At 36.4% G+C, this 22,996-nt stretch overlaps 1 protein-coding gene across 4 annotated transcripts in view; it reads left to right on the forward strand.

The window, feature by feature from the left end:
• The window catches only part of ZFPM2 (zinc finger protein, FOG family member 2), a 443,996-nt gene that overhangs the window by 274,073 nt on the left and 146,927 nt on the right, over positions 1 to 22,996 (forward strand). For all 4 annotated transcript variants that reach the window (XM_073893090.1, XM_073893092.1, XM_073893091.1 and 1 more), the window contains one exon: positions 14,047 to 14,158. In XM_073893090.1, coding sequence (XP_073749191.1) covers positions 14,047 to 14,158 — 112 coding nt within the window. The remainder of the gene's footprint in view (positions 1 to 14,046; positions 14,159 to 22,996) is intronic.

Below are 22,996 nucleotides of genomic sequence, written 5' to 3' on the forward strand. Positions count from 1 at the left end.
CTTAACCTTTCCTTTCTTGCAGAGTTGAATTAGGGAAAATCCACTTCACTGTGAATTAGTGACCTTGTTTTGTGATTCTCAAATGTAATGGGAGTGGAGCCCCACCAAAGAGGATGCTTGGCAGTATGTGTCTTTGTTGAAGGGACTCTGTCTCTGTTTCTAGGGGGTGGGGCACCATTGTGTCAATTTTTTAATATATTTATAGCCGCTGTGCTTATTTAAATTTCTAAATATTAAAGGACACCATGAGTCTGTTTTAAGACTTTGTTCCAGTGCATGGTATTAGAAAAATTTGCACTATTTAAAATTTTTGAACTAGCTCAGAAATTCCTAATTCAGAGTCCAAGGCAGGGGAATGGCATAATTAGGAGCTCAATGTCCAGAGCCTTTTCAAAGTATTTCCCAGATGCCCTACAAGCAAATTTTTAGATCTTGTAGGTACTAGTAAAAAGGATAGGTAGAAAATTTTGAGTAATATTAACAGAATAAATTATTTTATAATCAGTATGTAGAGCTTTTCATCATACAAGGGAAGACTTTATTCAAGTAACCTTAAGTCGCCATTAAAATCTTTTCATTGTGCTGCTAGTGGTATGGTCGTCTCCCCACTAACCAGTTCATTGAGTAGTTAAAAAGTAAAAAGATTGGTCAGAATAGTAAAATCTCTTACATATGTATAGTATGCTATATTGATCATTCTGTTGATATCTGGACAGAATAAGTTAAATAGGCATAAGACTAACTAACTAAACCCAAACTGAGATATCTCTTTAAGTGGAGACTCCCCGCCCCCCCCCCACAGACCCCCATCAAGGAGCCAAGACTATATAATGCAGTTTAAGTTCCTTAAGTGGGTACATCCAGAGATTCTGAAGAGTGGAATTGACCAGTCAGGCATGGTGGCCTTGCAGCCCAGAGTATACATTGATGCCTCACTGTGAAGTACTGTGTTGAGGCTCTATTCTGTCTGTTGACCAGTTGGGTACGAAGAGAATCCATTATTCATTTGTTCTTGTGTGATCAGTGCTGAACTGAGTGAATTTTAGCCTAAAGACACTTTGGATTTCATCATGGATTCTGCTTATGATTGGAAAAGTTTATATAGGCTATGTTTTATCCATTGTTAAGCTATAAACATTTCTACAGGTATAAAAAAATGCCTGTAGTCACAAAAATAAAAATCTTAAGCGCATTGCCTATTTTTCAATGTCTTTAATATCACTAACATCACTAACAGAACATCGCTATGTTCAGTTCTGTTCCTCTTAAACCCACTTGATGCCTGATATTGATATTTAGCATCTCAGCTAGACTTTTAAGACCCAAAACTGTGCAAATGTGAGAAATAATTCACTATAAACCTATAAATTTCACAGCTCGGAAAACCCTGAAGGTTATTAATGAGGCACCATGCAATTAGCTTATACAAAGTGCAGTTGGAATCATGCATAATGTAAAACAGAAACTACTAACCACTGACTCATGGAAGATCATTTAAGCTAGTTTTCATGGACATGAAGAATTGATATTTAACACAACTCCTAAGAAGATTCTTTTTGCTTTAACACCATGGAAAGAATTTAGTTTCTTACAGATTTGCTAAGAGAAAAAGAGAAAATAATTCATGGTTAAGGCAGTTTCCAGCAATGTGAATTTGAACAAGTTGTTTAATATTTTAGAATCTCAGTTTTTACCTTTACAAAATGGACATAACAGTGGAATTGTGAAAATTAATTCAACAAGTAGTGCAGCACCTAGAATTTTAGCACATAGTTAATGCGTGATGAAATGTTATAAATCATGTATTAGGGAAATGTGTCACTCTTCCACCCAGCCAAAATTCTTGTTTTACTGGGACTTCTGCATTTTGATGGAAACAAATTTCTTTAGGAGTATTAGAAACGTAAGCCAAACACTTGCATAGAATAACATACCTGTTACAGCTTTAAGCTCATTACCTACATTAACTCATTTAATCCTCAAAATAATCCTATGACATAAATACTTTCATTATACTTATTTTAGAGATGAAGAAACAGAGTAGTTAAGTAACTTGCCCTAGGTCATACAGCTACTGGATGGAGATGTGGTGCAGGCTTAGTCAGCTTGACACCAAAGTACAAGTTTTAAAATTTGACTATTAATAAAGCATATTAAGTGTGATAATGTATATGCACTTAAGATAGTATGTACATAATTTATCTTGGCTACATTTCATAAAATATTTCCATTTTTGAAATATTTTTAATTTTATTTTTGATATACTTTACTTATTAGTAATAATAATTAAATGGATATATAGTAAACTGAGGTTGATAGAAGTAGAAGTGCATGGCTTAAACCAAGCTATAAATATGAAAGATTTATAATTGGGTTTTAGATATAACTATTAAAAATATAAGCTATATTTTATAGATTTTCAGTGTATATTGGAGAAAGCCTCAGTATTTTTAAATTCAGAATTAAAGTGTAATCCTAAATTGTCATGAAGACCCTTTAAGATGAGTCTGTTAACCACTTCTCATCTATTACTACGCTGCCATTTGGTCATGGACCATCAGATATGCATTGAGATTTCTAAATGTATCAGTCATATACTTGACATATCATGAGCCTGATTATAAATATTGATATGTGTATGTCATTTAAGCATTTTTATTATCAATACATTGTGAGCATCTAGAGGAGGTGTAACTCATCTTTCATCATTCTATTCTTAAGAGTTTTATATGTAGTAGATAATTTAATAAATGTTTATTGAATGAATAATGAATATACTCAATTTCTAGTAAAGTAAAAAGTGATTATTTTAAAAGCAGAATAACCTAAATTAGTCTCTCAAAATAGAAATGGCATGGAGATATCCCAAAATAATGCTGATCAGTCATTACTAATTAGAATGTTTCTACATAAAGTTACATTTTTTATGCAGCAAAAACCACATCTCAGGGCACCTGGGTGACTCAGTCACTAAGCCTCTGCCTCCAGCTCAGGTCATGATCCCAGGGTCCTGGGATCGAGCCCCGCATCGGGCTCCCTGCTCAGCGGGAAGCCTGCTTCTCCCTCTCCCACTCCCCCTGCTTGTGTTCCCTCTCTCACTGTGTCTCTCTCTGTCAAATAAATAAATAAAATCTTTAAAAAAAAAAAAAACCCACATCTGGACAATGTAAACCAACTTGGTCTGACCTTTAATATCATACACATGCAGCTAAATGCAGATTTTAACCCCTGGTATTCGCACTCAACCATTAAGTTTTTATAGATGTGTTACTTTGTCATGTTAATGTTATTTAGATAGTCTTTCTAGGGGTGCCTGGGTGGCTCAGTCGGATAAGCATCCAACTCTTGGTTTTGATTCAGGTCATGATCCCGGGGTCCTGGGATCGAGCCCCACATTGGGCTCCATGCTCAGTGGGGAGTCTGCTTGAGGATTCTCTCCCTATCCCTCTCCCCAACCCCCGGCCCACTCAGCTGATCTCTCTCTCAAATAAATAATAAATCTTTAAAAAAATATTCTTTCTAACATACACCTTGATACTTTTATTCATATTTCTATTCATTTTGTAAAGAATATGGTTTGAGAAGTTTGTCCAGGGGCAGTATTAATAAAGGTTTATCTCATTTGGTTCTGATTTCATACCTTGCTCCTTTAGTTGCCCCACACCCACAGGTATATTGAACAAAGGCCCCCTGGATTGGGAGCATATAGAGGCGAACCTCTTTCATTGGTCAGAGTCCTCTTCCGCTTGTTTTTCCCCACAGAAAGCAAGGCAGCTTGCATCCGGAAGGGAAGGCCACTCCCAGTGACTGGGCACTTGACTTTTATTCCCTGGAAGTACAGAATTAGTAGAGTCCTTTTGCATCTGTTGATTTGGAAAAAAAATATTGAAAACTACTCTCGTGGTCAGAGTCTTACGTTAGATACTTAATTTAAGTGTTTGTAATATTCTTGTTATTAAAATGTCTCACAGATTAGATAAGCTTTGTTCTACTACTCTGTAGCACCTTCACACTTCTGCCAGTTAGACTGCCAAGCTTTGAAGCTTTTGCACCCAATTTTCAATAACTTGTCTCATAAAAATCTGCTTTCCCAAAAGGTGCTATATTTATCACAGTACCTACTGTATGGCTTAACAATGCCATCGTTTTTCTTTTTTCTCTTTGGAGGGAGACACCTTTCTCGTTCCTGTTCTTCCATTTTTGCCATAGACTGTTACCATCGGTTTCAAATATCAGGTATATTTTTAGTTCAAGATATAGGGGAGTTCTTAATAATGTATGGTTATGGACAAAAATAAAGGTACACATCATGAAAACAAAACATGTCATGTTTTGGGGGAAAAAAAACCGTTTGCATTTGGTTTTAAAATTTACTATATTGTTAATATCAGGATTGCCCTTTTTTCTTTGGAGGGGAAGGGCTGATATTAAGATTGGCTCAAATGGTAATAAGGAGACAGTTTAAAAGGTGTCCAAAAGATTCATTACATATTGCAGTGGATTAATTCATGAGGGACAGACATATCTCAGTATCTGAGGATGACTTTGTGCAGGATAGAGCTTTTTCTTTCTTCCACAGAATGCCTTTGGGGTAAATCTCAAAAAGAGACTGCTGAATAGAATTGACCACTATTTTATTTTTATGTGTAAATAGGTCATCGATAGTTGAATATGTGTATATACATCTGTTACCCGCTCTGTATAATTCTTCATACTAACATTTTTGTTTTGACCACACCACTTCCTCTGACCACACCATTTTCCTTGTATTAATATCCCAAGGTAAAGTAAATTAGGTGGCTCTATTTACTGCTTGAGCAATTAAAAAAAAAAAAAGTAGCATTTCCTTACTTAAGTAAGTGTAAGCCCAGTGTGTTGAATTTTCATATATATCTTCTCCACACTCAAGATTTGAGTTTAGACTTGACAAAAATTCTATGGTGGAAAACCTTATGACATTATTGTCAATCTGTAAGGACACTGGAGATAATCTTACAAAGGAGAAAGATGAGACCCTGAGAGTTTAAGTGATTGGCCCCAGGTCACACAGCTGGGATCATGGCTTTCCAGGTCCCTGAATCCCGCCACAGGTTTATGTGAGGAGGGATACTCTAGAGCAATTTACTTTTTCCTTCCCAAGGCTTCGGTGCTGACGACACTCTTTTGCACATTGCACTAGGTGCAAGCCCAGAAATTCTGCCAGGAGCAAAACAACACTCCTTAAACACTCTGTGACTTTCAGAACTGTATAAAATAAAAGGTTGAAGTTAATGGTTGCCAGCTTTCAGGGAGTAGTTCCTCTTTGGAGCCAAATATATGTGGAGAACAGATGAGACTGTGGGAGTGAGTTGGCAAAAGGGAAAGAGAAATGAATCTCTTCTTTTTTTGAAAATGAAAGTATAAATAAATATCTGGGTAACTTGGATGTTTATTATTCATTTAGAGAGTCTTTCCACTTGAAAAATGAAATATCTTTATCTTTAATATGAGGATTCTTGAATAATAATTTTATATTTCTAACGATCATGAAATAATCTTTTTTTTTTGGAAGCAAAGAGATTATTTTAATGACCTGGATGTGTGGAACTATTTGTGTTCACATTCTTAAAAGATCATTATTTCTCACACTGAAATTCCTGTATTTAAGCAGTGACTCATGCTGCAATAATGGGTTTCCATAATTTTGAGAACTCAAAGCAAATATACCTCAGAGATAATGATTATTTAAATTTTTGGTTCATAGAGATAAAACTGTCTTTGACATAAGGAGTATGGATATAGGAGCCAAGAATTCTATCATTTTATTTCACACTCATTTTGTTTTTGAAAAGTCTCTTACCGTGTTTGAGATCCCACATACCACCGTGATCTTAAAGATGCTTGTTAGCAGAAGCTCTCTGGGATTTCACTCTCATGCTGTCCTTAAGGTATATTTTGTAGAATTGTGCTCAAGAGAAACACTATTCTAATGAAACCTTCCTGGGATTTTCATTCATAAATCTGTTCTGTGCCTAATGGTATAGTGTAGTGGTCCTTGTTAGAGCACATTACTGATGCCTTTCCAATTCAGACTTTTCACGTTTTTTCCAATTTAAGAGTTTAAGGAGAGTATAAGAATACTCAAATACTCTTATTTGAACTTGAGTTTGAACATGTGTCTAGTGCATCAGTTTTTTTCAAGCAATGGAAATTTGATAATCTTTTACTAAGTTGAGTGTTGTTGTTTCTTTAGCAATTACTGTAGGTAAAACACTTGGTATGAGTTTGGAAGTTCCTGAAGTTACTTCTTCAATTTTAAAATTGTTGTTTAAAGTTTGTATTTATGTATTCATTTAAGTAATATGTACACCCAGTGTGGGGCTCAAACTCAGACCCCAAGATCAAGAGCTTCATGCTCTTCCAAGTGAGCCAGCCAGGCACCCTGGAAGTTACTTCTTTAAATCTGTTCATACTTCTCTGTCTTTCTGTCTCTCTATCTCTCTGTCTCTCTCGTTTTTAGACACAACAAACAAAAGGAAGATGGCAACTCTCACCCAAGGCACATCCCAATGTAGTTCAGTGGCCATTTCATTCTTTTTTAAGTATAAGCACATGACTTTAATGGAAACACATGACATACCTAGTCATGTCTGAATGATGTCTGGCATTCGTTAGACATGGAGAATATTTAGGTGTTATTGTTAGAACCTGTTTTTATATCATCACACAGATAATGTTGACCCTACAAGACCACATGGGATAGAGTTATTCTGTTTCTGTAATTTAAAGTGTCCTCTATTCTTTGAAAGAAAAAAAAATTCTTGGCCTCCATAGCATCAAGCTCAGACATTTCACATGGTGTCCTATATAACTTTTTTTTTATTATGCTATGTTAATCACTACATTACATCATTAGTTTTTGATGTAATGTTCCATGATTCATTGTTTGCATATAACACCCAGTGCTCCTATGTAACTTTTTAAAGGATGTTTACTAAAAAACACAGTTTTATTAGGTGGAAGTCATCATACTAAATGTTATCTTTTTTTTTTTTTTGAATTTATTTACTGATTTTTTTTTTAAGACTCTCCACCCAGTGTGGGGCTCAAACTCACAAACCTGTGATCAAAAAGAGTCGCATGCTCCGCCAACAGAGCCCACCAGGTGCCCCCATACTAAAAGTTTTATAGTTCCAGTCAGGTCAGTAATGTTGAGACTATATGCCATCATAGAATTACTGAAAACACAATTGTATAGGGCCTTGAGTTATATTACTTGGCATTTCTCCCCACTCTTGGTAGTCCAAGATTTTAAGTTATTTTGCACCCATAGGATAGGCTGTTGGTGAAGGGAATTTTTAAATTCAAGCTCACTGTCACTAGAAACTTCACACGGTTAAAGGGAGAGTGATACAATGTTTTCGTGACTGTCAGATTGTGTTTGAATTTAATTCCAGTGTGGAGAACTGTTTGGATATATTAACTGAAACTTTTACTGTGTAGTAAAGTACAAGGTCAAATCACGTACAGTACCATTTTTTCACTTAGATGTAGACAATAATTCAGTTGGGGAGAGTGGCCATTTTTCTGGTTCTAACTATATAAATCTAATGTCTACAGTAATTTGGAAAATTTTCTATGCCTACTATCAAATATGTTTTTATAGCTGAGAGAATAGAAACAGCGATGAATTGTTAAAACAGCTATGAATTTTGCCAAATAGGCTTCAAGCCCTCTTCACCTATTGCCCAGTTAAGGAATCAACATCCTGAGAGCATTTTTATCAGCATCAAACTACATCTCATGGCATTGGCTTGAGATTCTCTAATGAGATTTTGTTATATTTCCTCAACTAAAGTCAATGGAGGCCAATTTTTCCATCAAGTAACTCTTCTAGCTCTTTTAAAAGGCTGTAAAGTCAGGCTCTTCTCATAGGTCAGATTTTCCTAAGACTTCTAACTCTTCCTAAGCCTCATTTTGGAAATCCTCAACAAATATTTCCAGCAAAATTTGGAATCCCTAAGACAGCATTATGTCACCAGTTTCTTGGGTTGGAATTATCCTCTGTGCTTTACCTTTGGGCTGTCTACTTTTATCTCCATTAACCTTTTGGCTTGAGTATAAACATTTATTGAAGGCTACCTCCTTTGTCGGTCCAGTAACTCCAAAGGTTAGTGAGAAGTGGATGCTAGTTTGACCTCTTTTATCCACATTAGATGATTCTAATTATTCCTAAGAAATGACACTTTTGACCCATTTTGTCCTTGTCAAGTTTGTCTAGTTGTGGGCTGTCGAAGCATGAAACTCTGGGTTCAAACAGTGTCCAGGAGTGCACATTTTTCTGACTTACAATGCGGAGCCTCAAAAGTGCACACTATTTCTTTTTCTTTTTAAAACATGCCGGTTTAACTGAAACTCAGGGCTCCTGTTATGTACTTCAAATTGATTTATTCCTGAAAGAGACCACCTAGATATGAAGTGCAAACTTTAACCTGTAAAAACCCATGGGTTATTGAATACAGAAAAAAAAAAAGAAAGAAGAACGAAAACCTTTACATAAGTGAGGATAAGCTAGGTTTTGCTGAGGTTGCAAGCAACTCTAATATCACAGCAGCATTTTACATAAAGAAAGAAGTTTATTTCCTTATCACGCTACACGGCTATTGTGATTCCTGGGGCTTCCTCCTTACATGCTTCCACGATCACTTCAGCAAAAGCAAGGCATGATGGTGAGTCCATTGGCTCTTACAACTTCTCTGTGGAAGTGACACGGGTCATCTGTTCTTCAATTTTATTGGTCCAGTGAAGTCATATGACCATCCCTAACTTGAACAGAGATCTGGAAAGCAGAGAGCTGGGAACAATGGATCAGTAGCAGTAGTGACTACCACCAGGTTTAAATTGGATACTTAAGAGTTTTTGTCTTGACTTTTATGTGAATAGTGACAAACATGACTAGCACCTGAGAAATAGTAAGGATTCAGTAAATGTTTTTGGACATTTTTAATTCATTTATTCATGTAGCTATTCAGCAGAAGTTTGGCATGCATCTGCAGTGCACTAAACACTGTGCCGGTTGCTTTATAAGACTCCTTGAGCTAGAAATGATTTGGCAGATGTGTGTTCTGAAATTCAGGACATGTGAGTTTAAGTGGTTTTCCGGTCACAGAGCCTGCCCATAGCACGTAGTAGGATTCAAACCGAGGCCATCTGACTCCAAGAACAGTAATGTCCTTTTGGTTCCATCCCAACTGTAAGGTCGATGGTAAATCATGAAACGTTTTAAATACTTAATTGTAGGAGCGGAAATTATTACAGTCACCACTATGTATGTTCTCGTACTTGAAGACAAGAACATTAAGCATATCTAATGATTGTGGAATGATAACGTAGATTTTTTTGTTATTCCAATGAAAAAGAAGCTGTTTCACACTTTTAAGTACTTTTGATAAGATCTTAGTCTTTTTTTTTTTTAACTGTAAGTCAGTAAACCCAAATGCCTTTTGTATTAGTTTTCTATTGCTGCTGAAACAAATGACCACAAATTTAGTGGCTTAAAACAACACAAATTTATTATCAGTTTTGTAGATCGGATCCAGTATGGGATCTCATTAGACTAAAATCAAGATGTCAGCAGGATGCATTCCTTTCTGGAGGTTCTAGGGGAGAATACCTTTCCCACCTTTCGAGCTGGTGGCAGAATTCAGTTCCTTGAGGTTGCAGAACTGAGGTCCCTGTTTCCTTGCTTCTTGTAACTGAGAGTCATCCCAGTTTCCAGACACTACAGTGTTCCTTAGTTTATAGCCTCAGTATGCCATCTTCAAAGACACCAAAGGCAGGTGGAATCCTTTTCATATGGAATCCCTTTGACCTACTGTTTTGCCTCTCTCTTCTATGTGTTAGATGGGGCCTATCCAGATAATCCAGGATACTCACCATTTCACTGTCCTAAACTTTAATCACATCTTTAAAATCCCTTTTCCCAAGTAAGATAATATATTCCCAGGTTCCAGGGAATTGGGGCATGGACACTGTTTCTCTATCACAACTTTTATATCCACTCTCTTCCCAACATATTGTGCCAACTGTATCCTCTGTAGGATGCTAATAAACATCTTGGCCTTTCTTTATTTGTGAAATTAGGGAATTAAACTCATTGAACTTTGAAGTTGATTCCAGCTCTTAACATTCTAGACTTGTATGAGTCCTTATGATAGAGCCCTGGGAAAGTGAACCTAATGATCAATGTGGATATTATTGTTATTTTCTATTCATGGATTTTGCTGGAGTGTAGATTTCATATAATCCTGGATAACTCCTTCCTTCTCACGCTTGGTAATCTTCTTTGAAGTCAGTCAATCTCTACAAAAGTTGTCTTCTTCAGAAAGAAATTGACTTACCTCCTCAAAACTGTAATAACTGGTCCCTTGAGATTTTTTATCTACTTATTATTTACTTTACAGCTTGGGTATAGCTTTCAGCAAGTCTTTGCTACATTTTTGCTTTCGCTTTATTGGTTTAGAGGAAAAGAAATTGTTTTTCCTTCGATTCAGTTTCTTAATCAGTCAGATTCTACTAAAGGTTTCCAAGGTTTTAAAACACATGATACCTAACTTACTTCTAAGGAAATATACTAATCAACTATTTTTATTTGTACCATAAAATTAATTCCTTCAAATCCTAATTTGCTTATGTACTAAATGGAGAAAATGTTAATACTTAAGTCCCAGAGTTTAAAAATCAAAAAAGGTAATCGAGGAGAAGTACAATACCCAACATTTAGTGCTCGATAGGTATAAACAACCAATATTGTTCTAACCATAGTAGTAGTAGGTGTGGAGGTGAATGAGTCATCCCAGTTTGCCCAGGAATTTCCGGTTGAAGTGCTGAAAATCCAGCATCCTGGGAGACCCTTCAGTCCCAGGAAAACCCAGACGGTTGGTCACCCCAGGAGTGGTAGTGTCTGGAAACAAAGCTAGACATAAAAATGGGGTCCTCCTTCTACCAGCTATTTGACCTAAAAGAAATTATTAATCTTTGAGTTGCAGGGGTTTTTGGTTGTTGTTGTTGTTGTTGTTGTTTTAATCTGAGACTGGACATCAGGACTAAATAAGTCAGGGAAGTGTCTAAGAAAATCCCTGCACAAGTCGCATACATAGTAGCACCCTTATTCTTCTGGTTAAACAGTCTTAACTGGTTTCCTTTGCCTAGAAATTCAAGCATAAAGGGTTTTGCCTGGTATGAAAAGGTCCTTCAAAATATGCTTCTCACCTGCCCTTCCAGACACATTGTTGTTATGTTTCTTCCACTTAACAGTAATAATAATGATTATGATGATGCTGATAACTAATGCCTATCTAGTGCTTTTTACATACCAAGAAGAGCTCTAATGACTTTGTAAGGAGTTAAAACCAGAGTCCCAGAAAGACTCACTATTTCCTGTACTTATGACTCTCTTACAAACTGCTCAGATTTTGCCCGTTCTGTACCACCAATTGCAAATTCTCCCTGTTTATCCTTTAAGATCTTGTCTGAATGTTACCTCCTCTTTATCTTCCCAGAATCCACACAACACAAGTTTCTCTTTTGCCCTGCATTAATCCCAAAACAATTTACACATGACTTTGCACTCCTTACCATGCTACTTTTTGCATTATATTAAACTTTTTCTTATGTATCCATATATTTCACCAAAAAAGATGTCCTCACATTCCTAGCACCAAACACAGGACCACGGTGGAGATAAATGAATGGAAGATTATAGTATCAACAAAATCAATTGATTTGCTCTACACTAAAAGATTCCCTAAAGAATTTAAGTGATCATTATCTATTTTTCATATTATCTGTGGAAAATTGTAAGAGCTGATTTACTGTGTAGAAATCTATGTGGCTTTAAGAACTATGGAGTATAAAGATTAAATAAAAGGCATGTCTTTCCCATGAAATAACAGTACAGTACAGTACAAATGGGGGAGGTGCCTTTTGTTGAATTCTCTTCTTTAAAAACCAGAAAAGAGAAGGTGTTAGCAATAAGACCACAAAATCTCCTACATCCGGTTTTATCGAAATGGTGCACTCTCTCCTATGACTTCTTCTGCCTACTGCTTGGAGACCTGCTGACCCTGATCTGTGGATTTACCGGTTCCTCTGGTAGTAAGAGAAGCAGACATATGCATAATTAAGATCTAATATTTAAATGGATATGGGTCATTATCATTTCAGATTGAAGAAGCTTGCTTGTCTGCAATTCTGTTTTCAAATGGAAATAAAAATGGTCACTCAGACTAATAACCATAAAGATAACTTGATAACATTTTTGCCTGTATTATTAAAAAAATGATATAATATAAAATTACTTCTTTCCTCTAGGGTTCTCACATAACCATCCTGCAAGACTGTTCTTTCAGGGACAATTTCTATAGTTTGTTACTAGAGAAGTTTCTCTGAACGTGTAAAGCACCAGATAGATGTTTGCCAAATATTAAGATATGTAGTTGAAAAATTAAGAATTTAAAATGAATCAAGGTATGAATATAAAAATGATATATAAATATAAATATTTTTATATATAAATATAAATATGTTTTATATAAATATAGAAAGTATGAATATAAAAATGATGTATAAATATAAATATATTTTATTTATTTTTATATTTTATATAAATATAAAAAATTAGTATGCTAGTATTTCTCTTGATCTGGTTTACCATCTCTTTTAATATTTGAAATATTTTTTCAGATTTCTTTTTTTTTTAATTTATCCATTATGGTTGATTTTTTCATTAAACAGTGTGTTTTATGGTAGTTCTACCTCTTATAATATAATTGGTACTTCAAGAAATGGGTTAACATTCATCTTATGCCTACTTGTCAATATGGGTTTGCAGCTAACAATAGATCCGTGTCTCAGACGTTATCATTGTTGTCATTCAGCGGGTGAAATGGGTTTTCCAGATTCCTGAGGGATTTGAAATGACCAGATTACATGGAACTCCTCAAGTGAATACTTATTAATGCCAATTTGGGAAATTTGCAGCAAAGTCCCAGAATGAGCTGAGATCTCTTTGGCAGGATCATATCTAGGTGAAGATTCAGTTCAAAAATTACCTTGAGACCCTTGCATTGTAGTCTGTGTTGCGGTTTTGTGATATTTGATATACAGACATGGTCTGGTGGATGATAAAAGTCTGAATGCCAGTTCACTGTGACTCATCGGGAAACAACAGTCTTGCTAAAGCTCACTTGTTTCCTCCCCAGTTTATTTCCTGCCATGTTTAATGTAATTAAAGACAAATAATTTGGATGCCAAACAACCTAAAATGATGAACCTTTTGAGCCTTATATTTAAAACGTACAACTGGAAATACTTTGTTAGAACTAGGGCGCATGTCTCCCCGCTTTCTGTGCTTCTCAGAGCGAGGAATGTCATGCTTTAGTTGCTCTGCCTCTGAATTTATTCACGATTCCTCTTTTATAGTCTTTCTGGAGACAATGTATGATGAATCATTAGCATTATTATTATTTCAGTTACCCTGAGACTATATATCCACACTTAGCAGAGGAGGTTGGGTAGATTTCATTATTCATTCGAAATAAATTCCTACTCTAATATAAATGTTGCTCAGGATAGAGCTTTGAAATGGATCCTGATTCTTTAAATTCTTTCCTGTCTGTTTCAGGAAATAGTGAGATCCTGTTGATAGTAAAGTACAATGTGTCTAAAGTTCACTTCTAAACACTCTGCTCTTTGCAATGAAAGTCATCTGCATTCTCTTTATAATTCAGAGCCACAAGAGATCTGTCTAATCTTGGAGATCTGATCCAGTATCATTTAGGAAAAAAAAATCCTTGATAATAATTCTACCATTCAGATTAGTGAAAGCAGTAAATCCTTACAGCTTCTGTCGTCTTAAAAAGATATTATGAGACAGGGGAATAAGGACTTGGATTTTGGTTTGGGAGATTTAGTTGTTTGTAAAAATAAAATGATTAGTACAGTTATTATTCAAGTTTTTAATCAACGAAAGCAAATGGCATCTGTTTGTTACCATTCTTTCCACAGAAGACAAAGGCTCAGGTCCCAATGGTGCTGACGGCTGGTCCCAAGTGGCTACTGGATGTGACTTGGCAAGGAGTGGAAGACAACCAAAACAACTGCATTGTGTACAGCAAAGGTAAATGCGGGATCATTTCCCACTCTCTTGGCAAGTTGTGGAACCCGAGCAAGGCAGGACCCCACCAAGTGAGCTGTAATGGGAACGCAAAGGGAAATGCGATCCTCTCTCTTCCTTTTTCTCTCAAGAATCTCTCTAACCTGTGTTTCCAGCAAAGCGTCCTGGGCTTTTCCTGTCAATATAAGACAGAAAGTGTTATACCATTAATGTCTTAGCACTGCGCACACTTCCCGAACCCTGTATTTGAGTGGTGTGACTGGGACCTTCCTTGCTGTTGGCTTTATTGATAGCCAGTTTGATGAAATCCCAGGTTCCTCCCTCTTAGACATTACAGAAAGTAAATTCCTTTTGCAGTTTAGCAATTCGTGTCCAGGTACATGCTCCAGGCGGCGCTGCATTCCAGCCCCTTTCTTGAAATCACTCATGATGAGAATAGCTGAAAGTGAAACCATTGCAAAGACAGAATTCTTCCCCATGATGATTTCTGAAGGGCAGGAGGCAAACGGGGAAAGAGGAAGCCGATGGCTTGCAGAGCTTTGCCTTTGATTTGCTCAGTGTGACATCAGCCTAGACCCCATCTAGCTACACACCCTGGCTACAAAAGAGCCGAAGGTCCGTGATGGCACTCCCAGACACAGGCCCCTCTTCATGTGTGGTGTGGTTTGGGGCACTTTTCTCCATATTCAAGTTATGGGGCCCAGCTCTGTACTCTTACGGTGAAATCCCTAATCGTGCCTCTTCGTAAATATTGCAAAACCTTGGGCTTCTCATGTTTAATTTCTTTTAGCTTTCTTTTTTAACCAAACAGACCTACTGAGATCAAAGATTTATTTGCACATTGAACCTAGAAACCATAAAAGCATACAAGGGAACAAGCAAATAAGCACCCCTATCAATATATTAACATATAAAACACTAATCATAACATCAAAGACTCTTAAAAACTTGCTAGAAACAATTACAACTTGTTCCTATAATCATTACAATTTGTACACTTATAAGAGGATTGCCTTTAAACTACCATAAGCCTTTGAAAGTTGAAACACCGGAAAGAGGGAATTTGCAAGCTAAAAAAACAATCTGCACACCAGGATCTGATTATATTCTTTTTCCTTCTATAATTGCTGGTCCCAAACCCACTCATTTTTCTAACCTGAAATACCTGTGGCAAGCTGGTGGGAGCTTTTAGATAGAAGGGCAGTGTGACTTTCCCAGGATGTGTCAATATGATATATCAAAGTGGAAGGAAATGGTATAGTGAACCAGTTTACCAATGCCCACATTCAGAATGCAGAAATACAAAAGAGGCCTTGGAATGTAGGATTAATTACGAGGAATAAATTTTTGTTGTACAATGTCTTATCTCCGTGATGGCCATATAATATGGAGGAACCAAGAGAATAGCTGTTCTCTTGCCATAATCCAAATCCATTGCATTTTTAAATCAGCCATTCTTTTGGGAGCCATGATTGTTATATTGTTATATATAAGGAAAGAAATATGGCAAAACTGCAATTCCACGTTCAGTGGAGTACTTTAACTTGAACATGTTTATGTGTTTGGATTATGGTTGGCTATATGTTAGGTCTTTTGGCAATAAACAATTTAGAGTAATTTATGGAAGGTTACTAATTAATTAACTCATAAAGCATGCATTGAGCCCAACTACGTGCTAGCCTTGTACATGGATACTAATAGCCGCCATTACTAAGAACCGCTGAATCCTCTCCATGGTACTTCTGTACCAGATTGTATGCGTTTCTCTCATTGTTCTTCATCACCTTGTTTTATGATCATTATTATATGGGTTCAAGAAAAGAGTAAAAAAGCTAGAAGTTAGAAAAAAAGAAAAAAGGTTAAAATGTTAGCTATTAACTTTCAGCAAAAGAAAAAATAACAAGTTAGCTATCATTGCCTGCCTTTCTGATCTGGTCTGTAGTTACCAAGGGCAAGAACTAGGTCTCAGTCACCTTCCTATCCTTGGTCTGGTATATTGCCTGTATGAAAAAAAAAGCACTAAATAAATATTGATTGGCTGACCAGATAAACAAAGGAGTGGTTGCCAGAAACTGGAATAGGCATTTCACATACTCGAATGATGAACCATATGCATGATGGCTATTAATGGTTCTTAACCTACAAAAGGTAATTTGATATTGTGCGACTTAAGAACTATTGGTATTGCGGTTCAAACAGCAGGGACTGCAATAACTAGTGTATAGGTATTATTTCATTTTATCTTCATTGAATACCTCCTATGAGGTAATTAATATCTACTCCATTTTACAAAAGGTGAAATTGGAATTAGGTGGGTCAAGTAATTGGCCAGGGTCACATAGCTAGTAAGCGGTGGGAGTTGGGTTCAAACGTGCATTTGTCTAACTTAGGGTCTGAGTTATACATATTAGAATAATTTCTCCCCACATCAGGCTTTCAAACAGCTCAATGGCATAGGTAGTGTGCTTTTTATTTTACAAAGTTTGCCATTATGACTTAGAAAGGTAGTATGGCTGTTCTTGGTCATGGAGAGCTAATAATGGAGCCAAATTTGAATCCAGGTCATTCCAAACCCTATATCCTTGTGCTGTGGGACTCTGATTTCCCCCTGCCATTATTATATGATTAGTAAATTCTTCCAAATCACTCGGGTATTTATGCCTGGAAATCACAAAGAGTATATATTATGGTATGGCACTCCCCAAATGCATTATACAGAATCCAAGTTCATTAAAAAAAGAGCCCTGTGACCTAATAGAGCCTATCATGGCCCCTCTTGAAAGCTCACAATGCCTGCTGGCATTAATACTCTGAGCAGTTCTATAGTAAAACACCTGTTTGCCCATATGTTATATATATTTTTTTCTTCTTTCAAATGGAACCCATTGGAATTAGTGTTCTGGGTAACACACTTAGAAAAACTCTCCTGTAAATTTTATTCTGATCTCCTAGATGGGCTTCAGAAGCCTGATACTAATTCCTACTAATCAGATTGCCTTTGGAGGGACGGGATAGCTCACCAAGACTATGTCTCAAAGTTCTGTGAATACCTTAATATGCTATGATTGTACTAGGAATCGTTTGAGTCATGGAAAATATGACCCAAGGAAGCACTCCTATCAGGACCCCATGGATTCTGAGTTTGCGGTCTTCATAGGCTTACAGGTATGATAAGGCTCCTTAAAGCAAGAGTTGTGTAGTTGGAAGGTTTTGGTGGTTTGGATTTAATAAGTATTGACTTGGACATCCATAATGCATTTTCATAATACGTATGTTATTTATTATTTGGGACTGTTTTCGAGTGATAGAAATCCAAAGGAAATTGGCTTATCCAAAAAAAAAAAGAGAGAGAGAGAGAGAGAGTGTGTGTGTGTGTGTGTGTGTGTGTGTGTGTGTGTGTGTGTGTGTGTGTGTGTGTTGGGGGTAGGGGTGTCATAAGACTGAAAGTCCAAGGATATTCTGGATTTCAGGAACAGCTTAATCCAGTTGCTCAAACTTTGTCCCCAGACTGTCTCTGTTTTCTGCCCCTTCTTCCTTTTGTGGGTTTCATTTTCAGAAACATTCTCCTCAGGGAATGGGAAGCTCCAGTCTTATTCCACCAACACAGACATTCCAATGAAAACAGCTTTTCTGGGTTTTGATTAGGGCACATTACATACCAGTCTTTGATCCAGTTAATCACAGTGACTCTCCCTGGCAGACTACAATCATCCTTAGAGTAGAATCAACCCCACATGAGCCACTAAGAGAAGAAATCGTTCCCCAAATGAAAACAAAGTGCTGCTGACAGATACAAAGGGATAGTTGCTTGATGGGCTAACTTCATGCACTCAGAAGCAACACATAATTCCTAATGTCTAAGAAACACTCGCCGAAAATGACAAATAAATTCCTGATGCCAAAATTGCATTTCCTTTTTTATTTTCTAGCTAAGAACCTAAATTACTTATGAATTCTATGCCAGAATCATTATTATAGGACCTGGCTATCTGAGAACATATCTGTACCTATTTACAAATAAAATGTAAAATGCTTATGTGTAGCATTTTTTCAATGCCCTGTGAAATTTTTGGTATCATTTTCTTATGGTGTGTACACATTAAGGCCACTTAATGTGTAACTATTCCCGTTTAAGAGGCATACTTACTTCTTAAAGTATTATTAAATGTGAGCTAATAGCAAAATTAAATATAACTATAGTTTTCATTACCAGGGTGTCCATCAAATAATTATTATAAAATTATATTATATCAGTGCTATGTGACAGGCTGCCATCATCTTGTTTTATCAAAGTAAAAAAGTATAGTATTTGGCATTAATATTGTAATCTGATGTACTTTTTCCCTGCCTCAACTACCCCCTGTCATTCCAGAAAGTAATTAGCTCATCCAGACATTGATGGACCAGACTTGTTGGGTCATCTGTTTTTTGCCATTATTCTCAACAGACTCCAGATAATTCTAATTTACTTATCTCCAATGGAAAAAGACTGGAAAGCCCCGTGCTGAAGTTCAAGGGAGGATGCTGGGGGCTAGGATTAGCAAGGCCTGCCCACTAACTCCTAAAATCTGCTAATGCCTGTTGAGCATCAGGGATCGACTTTTCTTCTCTATATACCACAGGGTTCTTTACCTTACAGTGTTTGCACAGTACAGTGGACTTTCTCACATATTAAAAGTAAATAGGTTACTTCAGGTTGTTTTTGTTTTTGTTTCTGAGTACTCAGAATTAAGCCTTGAGCTCGTGGGTTTGTTCATTCAGTTCATTTCAAATAAGGAATAATTGAGGTTTTCGTGGAGTTGTCATTTCAGAGTAGACACGTTCTGTAGGTATCAAGACTAAGAGAATAAACATTGTCAATCAAAAGAATGAAAAAGGATCAGTTAACCCTCACTCCCACCTTAACCACAGGTTTGTTTGTATATGAAAACACAGTATCATTGTAAAAAAAACTGTTGTAGTATGTGACTTTGGGCAAATCACGTATCCTATAAATCTTGATTTCCTCAGCTGTGAAAATGGAATAGCCATGGCTATGTTGCAGAATTTTTGAGACGAAGAACCCCATGAACTTAACTGTGTATATTATTGTATTATATTGCTAATTATCTTACACTCAATCCAATTTGCCCTTGTGGACATGTCAGTACAAACTTAGAGGAAATGAAAGCAGACTTTTATGTTGGTATCAAGCAAATGTGCAAGAAAACCTGTCATCTGATACCAGATTGATAGCTGGGGATTCCAAAACTCTCATTCAGTTACTGTTGAACCTACACCACAGTCTCTGCTGAGAACTGTCTTATAGAATCAAGGGCCTGAAGGCTTTGCCTGAAGATGTTACTTTTTTTCCCTTGAATACGTGGTATTTTTATTTTTAGTGGAAGTCTTATGTAAAATGTCTAGTATCAAGATGATAATGATAATACTATTAATACTAATATAGCAGTCACCATTTATTAAACACTTATTCTATGCAGGCATTGTTTTAAATACTGTACCTACATTTTCTTATTTACCATTACAACAGGCTCATGATGTAAGCAGCATTATCCCAACTTTACAGATGAGTAGACTGAGGGTTTAGATAAGTAAATAATTCAAGGATCTTTGGCTCATACATGGTGAAACTGGGATTCAGTCTTGAGCATGTTGACTTTCAGTTCCCAATTATACAATTAACAGAGTTATGATGGTGCCCTTCACTGTGCCAAGATTGCAGGTTATTGCTCTTCTTCACAAATTTGCATCTATGTTTATCAGCAGCTCTGTGTTCTTGTTCTCTCATTCTGTGGTGAGCTAAAATAGCAGTGACAGCAGGACTTTGTGCTAATATCTCTGCTTTTAAGACCATAGCAATTTAAAGTCACGTAGTAGACCAATCTCAAAATCATTCTGTGACCATCCTCGGATTTCTGATTTTGCTTGTTTGCACAAATGTAACCATGCAATGAGTTCATTTAGGCTTTTATTGATTGTCTACTATGTTCAAGATCCTATACTAGACACTGTTGAAATAATGACAGAAATTCTAATAGGACCTAACTTGGATGAGCAACGTTGTGCACACTGACTAAATTGATCAACTTTTCAAAACAAAGATTCTTTAGATGAGGACTCTTGCAAAGTCTGGATGATTTTCCACCTTAAAATAGTCTGTTGCATGTTGCTAGAATTTTGACACAACAGACTCGTCTAACACAGCAGCCAATTTTCAGAGTAGCCCACAAGTTCCTGTTTAACTTCACCTAAAGAGCCTAATATAATATAAATAAGAAGCTATTTTAAAAAGAAAAAAAATTGTGGGGCGCCTGGGTGGCTCAGTCGTTACACATCTGCCTTCAGCTCGGGTCATGATTCCAGGGTCCTGGGATCGAGCCCCGCATCAGGCTCCCTGCTCAGGGGGAAGCCTGCTTCTCCCTCTCCCACTCCCCCTGCTTGTGTTCTCTCTCTCGCTGTCTTTCTCTCTCTCTGTCAAATAAATAAATAAAAATTTTAAAAAAATCTAAAAAAAAAGAAAAAGAATTGTGCTCATATTTTAAGTGTTTATCTAACCATTCTGTAATTCATAGAAAATGTATAACTGTTGTCTAGTTTTATGGTATTCTTAAAAGAGGGTGGGTGCCTGCACCAAATATTTAGCAGCGGGAATTATAAAATCATAAGGCGATTAAGTTAGCTAGTAGCGGAATTCCAATATTGCTTTTTAAATGACTTCAGGATATAGGAGGTACTAAGGTTATTATCTGTTATCAGGAATACAGTGGAATTGTACAACTGGATAATAACCAAACAAACTGACACAATGTAAAATTACATTATCAGTGTGTTAAAACAAAATTGCGCCCTAAAGGAGTCCACATGCCAGCTCAGAGCTGCAGTGTAATTATGCTTAACTCTGATAATTAAAATACAACGGAGATCAACAGAATCATTTTCATTAAGAAAATTATTAATGATGGTGGTATAACAGTAATTGATTGCAGAGCACCACAGGATAACGTGATGCCGAAAACCCAACATGTTTCATGAACATCTGAGGCTCTTTCTGGTTATGTTCTATGCGAATGAGAGATGTTTTGAGGAGAGAGTAATTTATTGTGCCTGTTCTAGGAATCAGTGATTGTAAAAATGGCTGCTTTAGAAAACCACCATTTGGATTCAAATTGTCATTTCTGAGGGGTTCTTAAGGTCAAGACAAGTGACCCCGCTAGTGACTATGTTAATTTACAGTAGAGCTGTCTGTTGCAAATTGCAGAACGACAGCAACTTCAGCAAATATCAGGCATTCTGTCATTTCCTTTTCTTCCTACATATCTACAGTTTTTAAATGATGTTAGTGATTTACCTGGGTTATTTCAGGCTGGGTCTGATCGTATATATTGGCTAGTGTATGTCCTTAGTTATTACTAATGTTTGCTATGTGATGTGAGAAAATACATTTGTTTTCATATCAACATCACTATGAATTTCCTTAATGAAATGTTGGTAAATAATCCTGCATGATAATACCATTAATTATGCCAGTGGATTAGATGTGCTATCATATACTGGAGAAAAAATATCCTAAACCACCCTGGACCCATATATGAATGAAACATCTTGTCTCTTAGGGGTAAAAACCGAGTCAGGATGTTGGCAAATGATAAGAACTAAGGATATATCAGTTTTATAAGAATAAAAATGAGAAATGAAGAGTGGGGTCTTTTGAGAGGTGACTCATTATCATACAGGGATGTTAGCTTGTCATTCAAAGAGATGCTAATCTTGAAAGCTACCCCCAAAAGTATCTTTGACAGCTAAAATGAAGGACTCTTTAGGGTAGATTTTTTTCAGAGTGAGATACTGTGACTCCTTTTTGAAAACTGTATTATGTAGAAGAAATTATTATATTATAATGCCAAATGAAAAAGTACAATATAAAGTTTGTTCCTAGTATGATTATGGTTATGATTATTTTTAAAAAGTGTATGTGCAGGGAAACATACTTGAAAGAAATACCCTGAAATTGTAAGAGTATTTCTGTAGAGGTGGTCAGATTTGGGGAGGGTTTTTTTATATCCCTCTTCTATAATTTTCTTCACATAGATTATTTTCCTCATATAACTTAGGAAAAATATTTGCAAATGAAAATCATTCTTTGTCTTAAGTACATTCTCGCTCTCCTTTTTATACAACCCAAACGAAAAGAACAAAGAAATCTTTGCCTTGCCCACAAAATGTCTCTCATCCATAGAATTTAAATTATTCCTTAGTGAGATAATTGTCTTTCTTTAGTATCTCTATGAATATCCTGACACTTTGTGTTTCACAAGATAATTTTCTAAATAAAATAGAAGTAATTGAGCTAATGCTTTGTGCATGATACGGTACAGGTATCATGAGTGATACAAAAGACTATGATAAATACCCCCACCCCGGCTTAAGGAACTTACTGGAAGACCTTAATTGATGAAGGTTGCATAATACTGAGTTCAGTCTTACATGGTCAAAGAAAGTTGACAGATTGTGGAGTTTTGGTTGGATATTGAAAGTTGAATATAAGTTTGAGAAATGGGGAAAGGCATTTGAGGAGCTTGGAATTGTGTGTGTAAAGGTTGCAGACTACAGTCTGTATACAGGGTTTTCATGAGAGTATTGGCACACACTTTAGTTAGAGAATTTACAAATAAAACCAGTGAGGAAACCTCCAAAAGTTTCTGAAGGCCATGTTGTGTGTTCCATTAAATGTTCAGTCTGAAGACCTTGCAGTGGAGGCATTGGGGAGTTACCGGAAGTTTTGAGGCACACACAGGCACACTGGGATTTTAGTAAGATTTGAGTGTCCAAGGTTCATCTCAG

Source organism: Callorhinus ursinus, unplaced genomic scaffold, assembly GCF_003265705.2.
Source record: "Callorhinus ursinus isolate GAN/ISIS: 27379988/994484 unplaced genomic scaffold, GSC_fseal_2.0 scaffold5, whole genome shotgun sequence".
In the NCBI taxonomy this organism is placed as follows: Eukaryota; Metazoa; Chordata; class Mammalia; order Carnivora; family Otariidae; genus Callorhinus; species Callorhinus ursinus.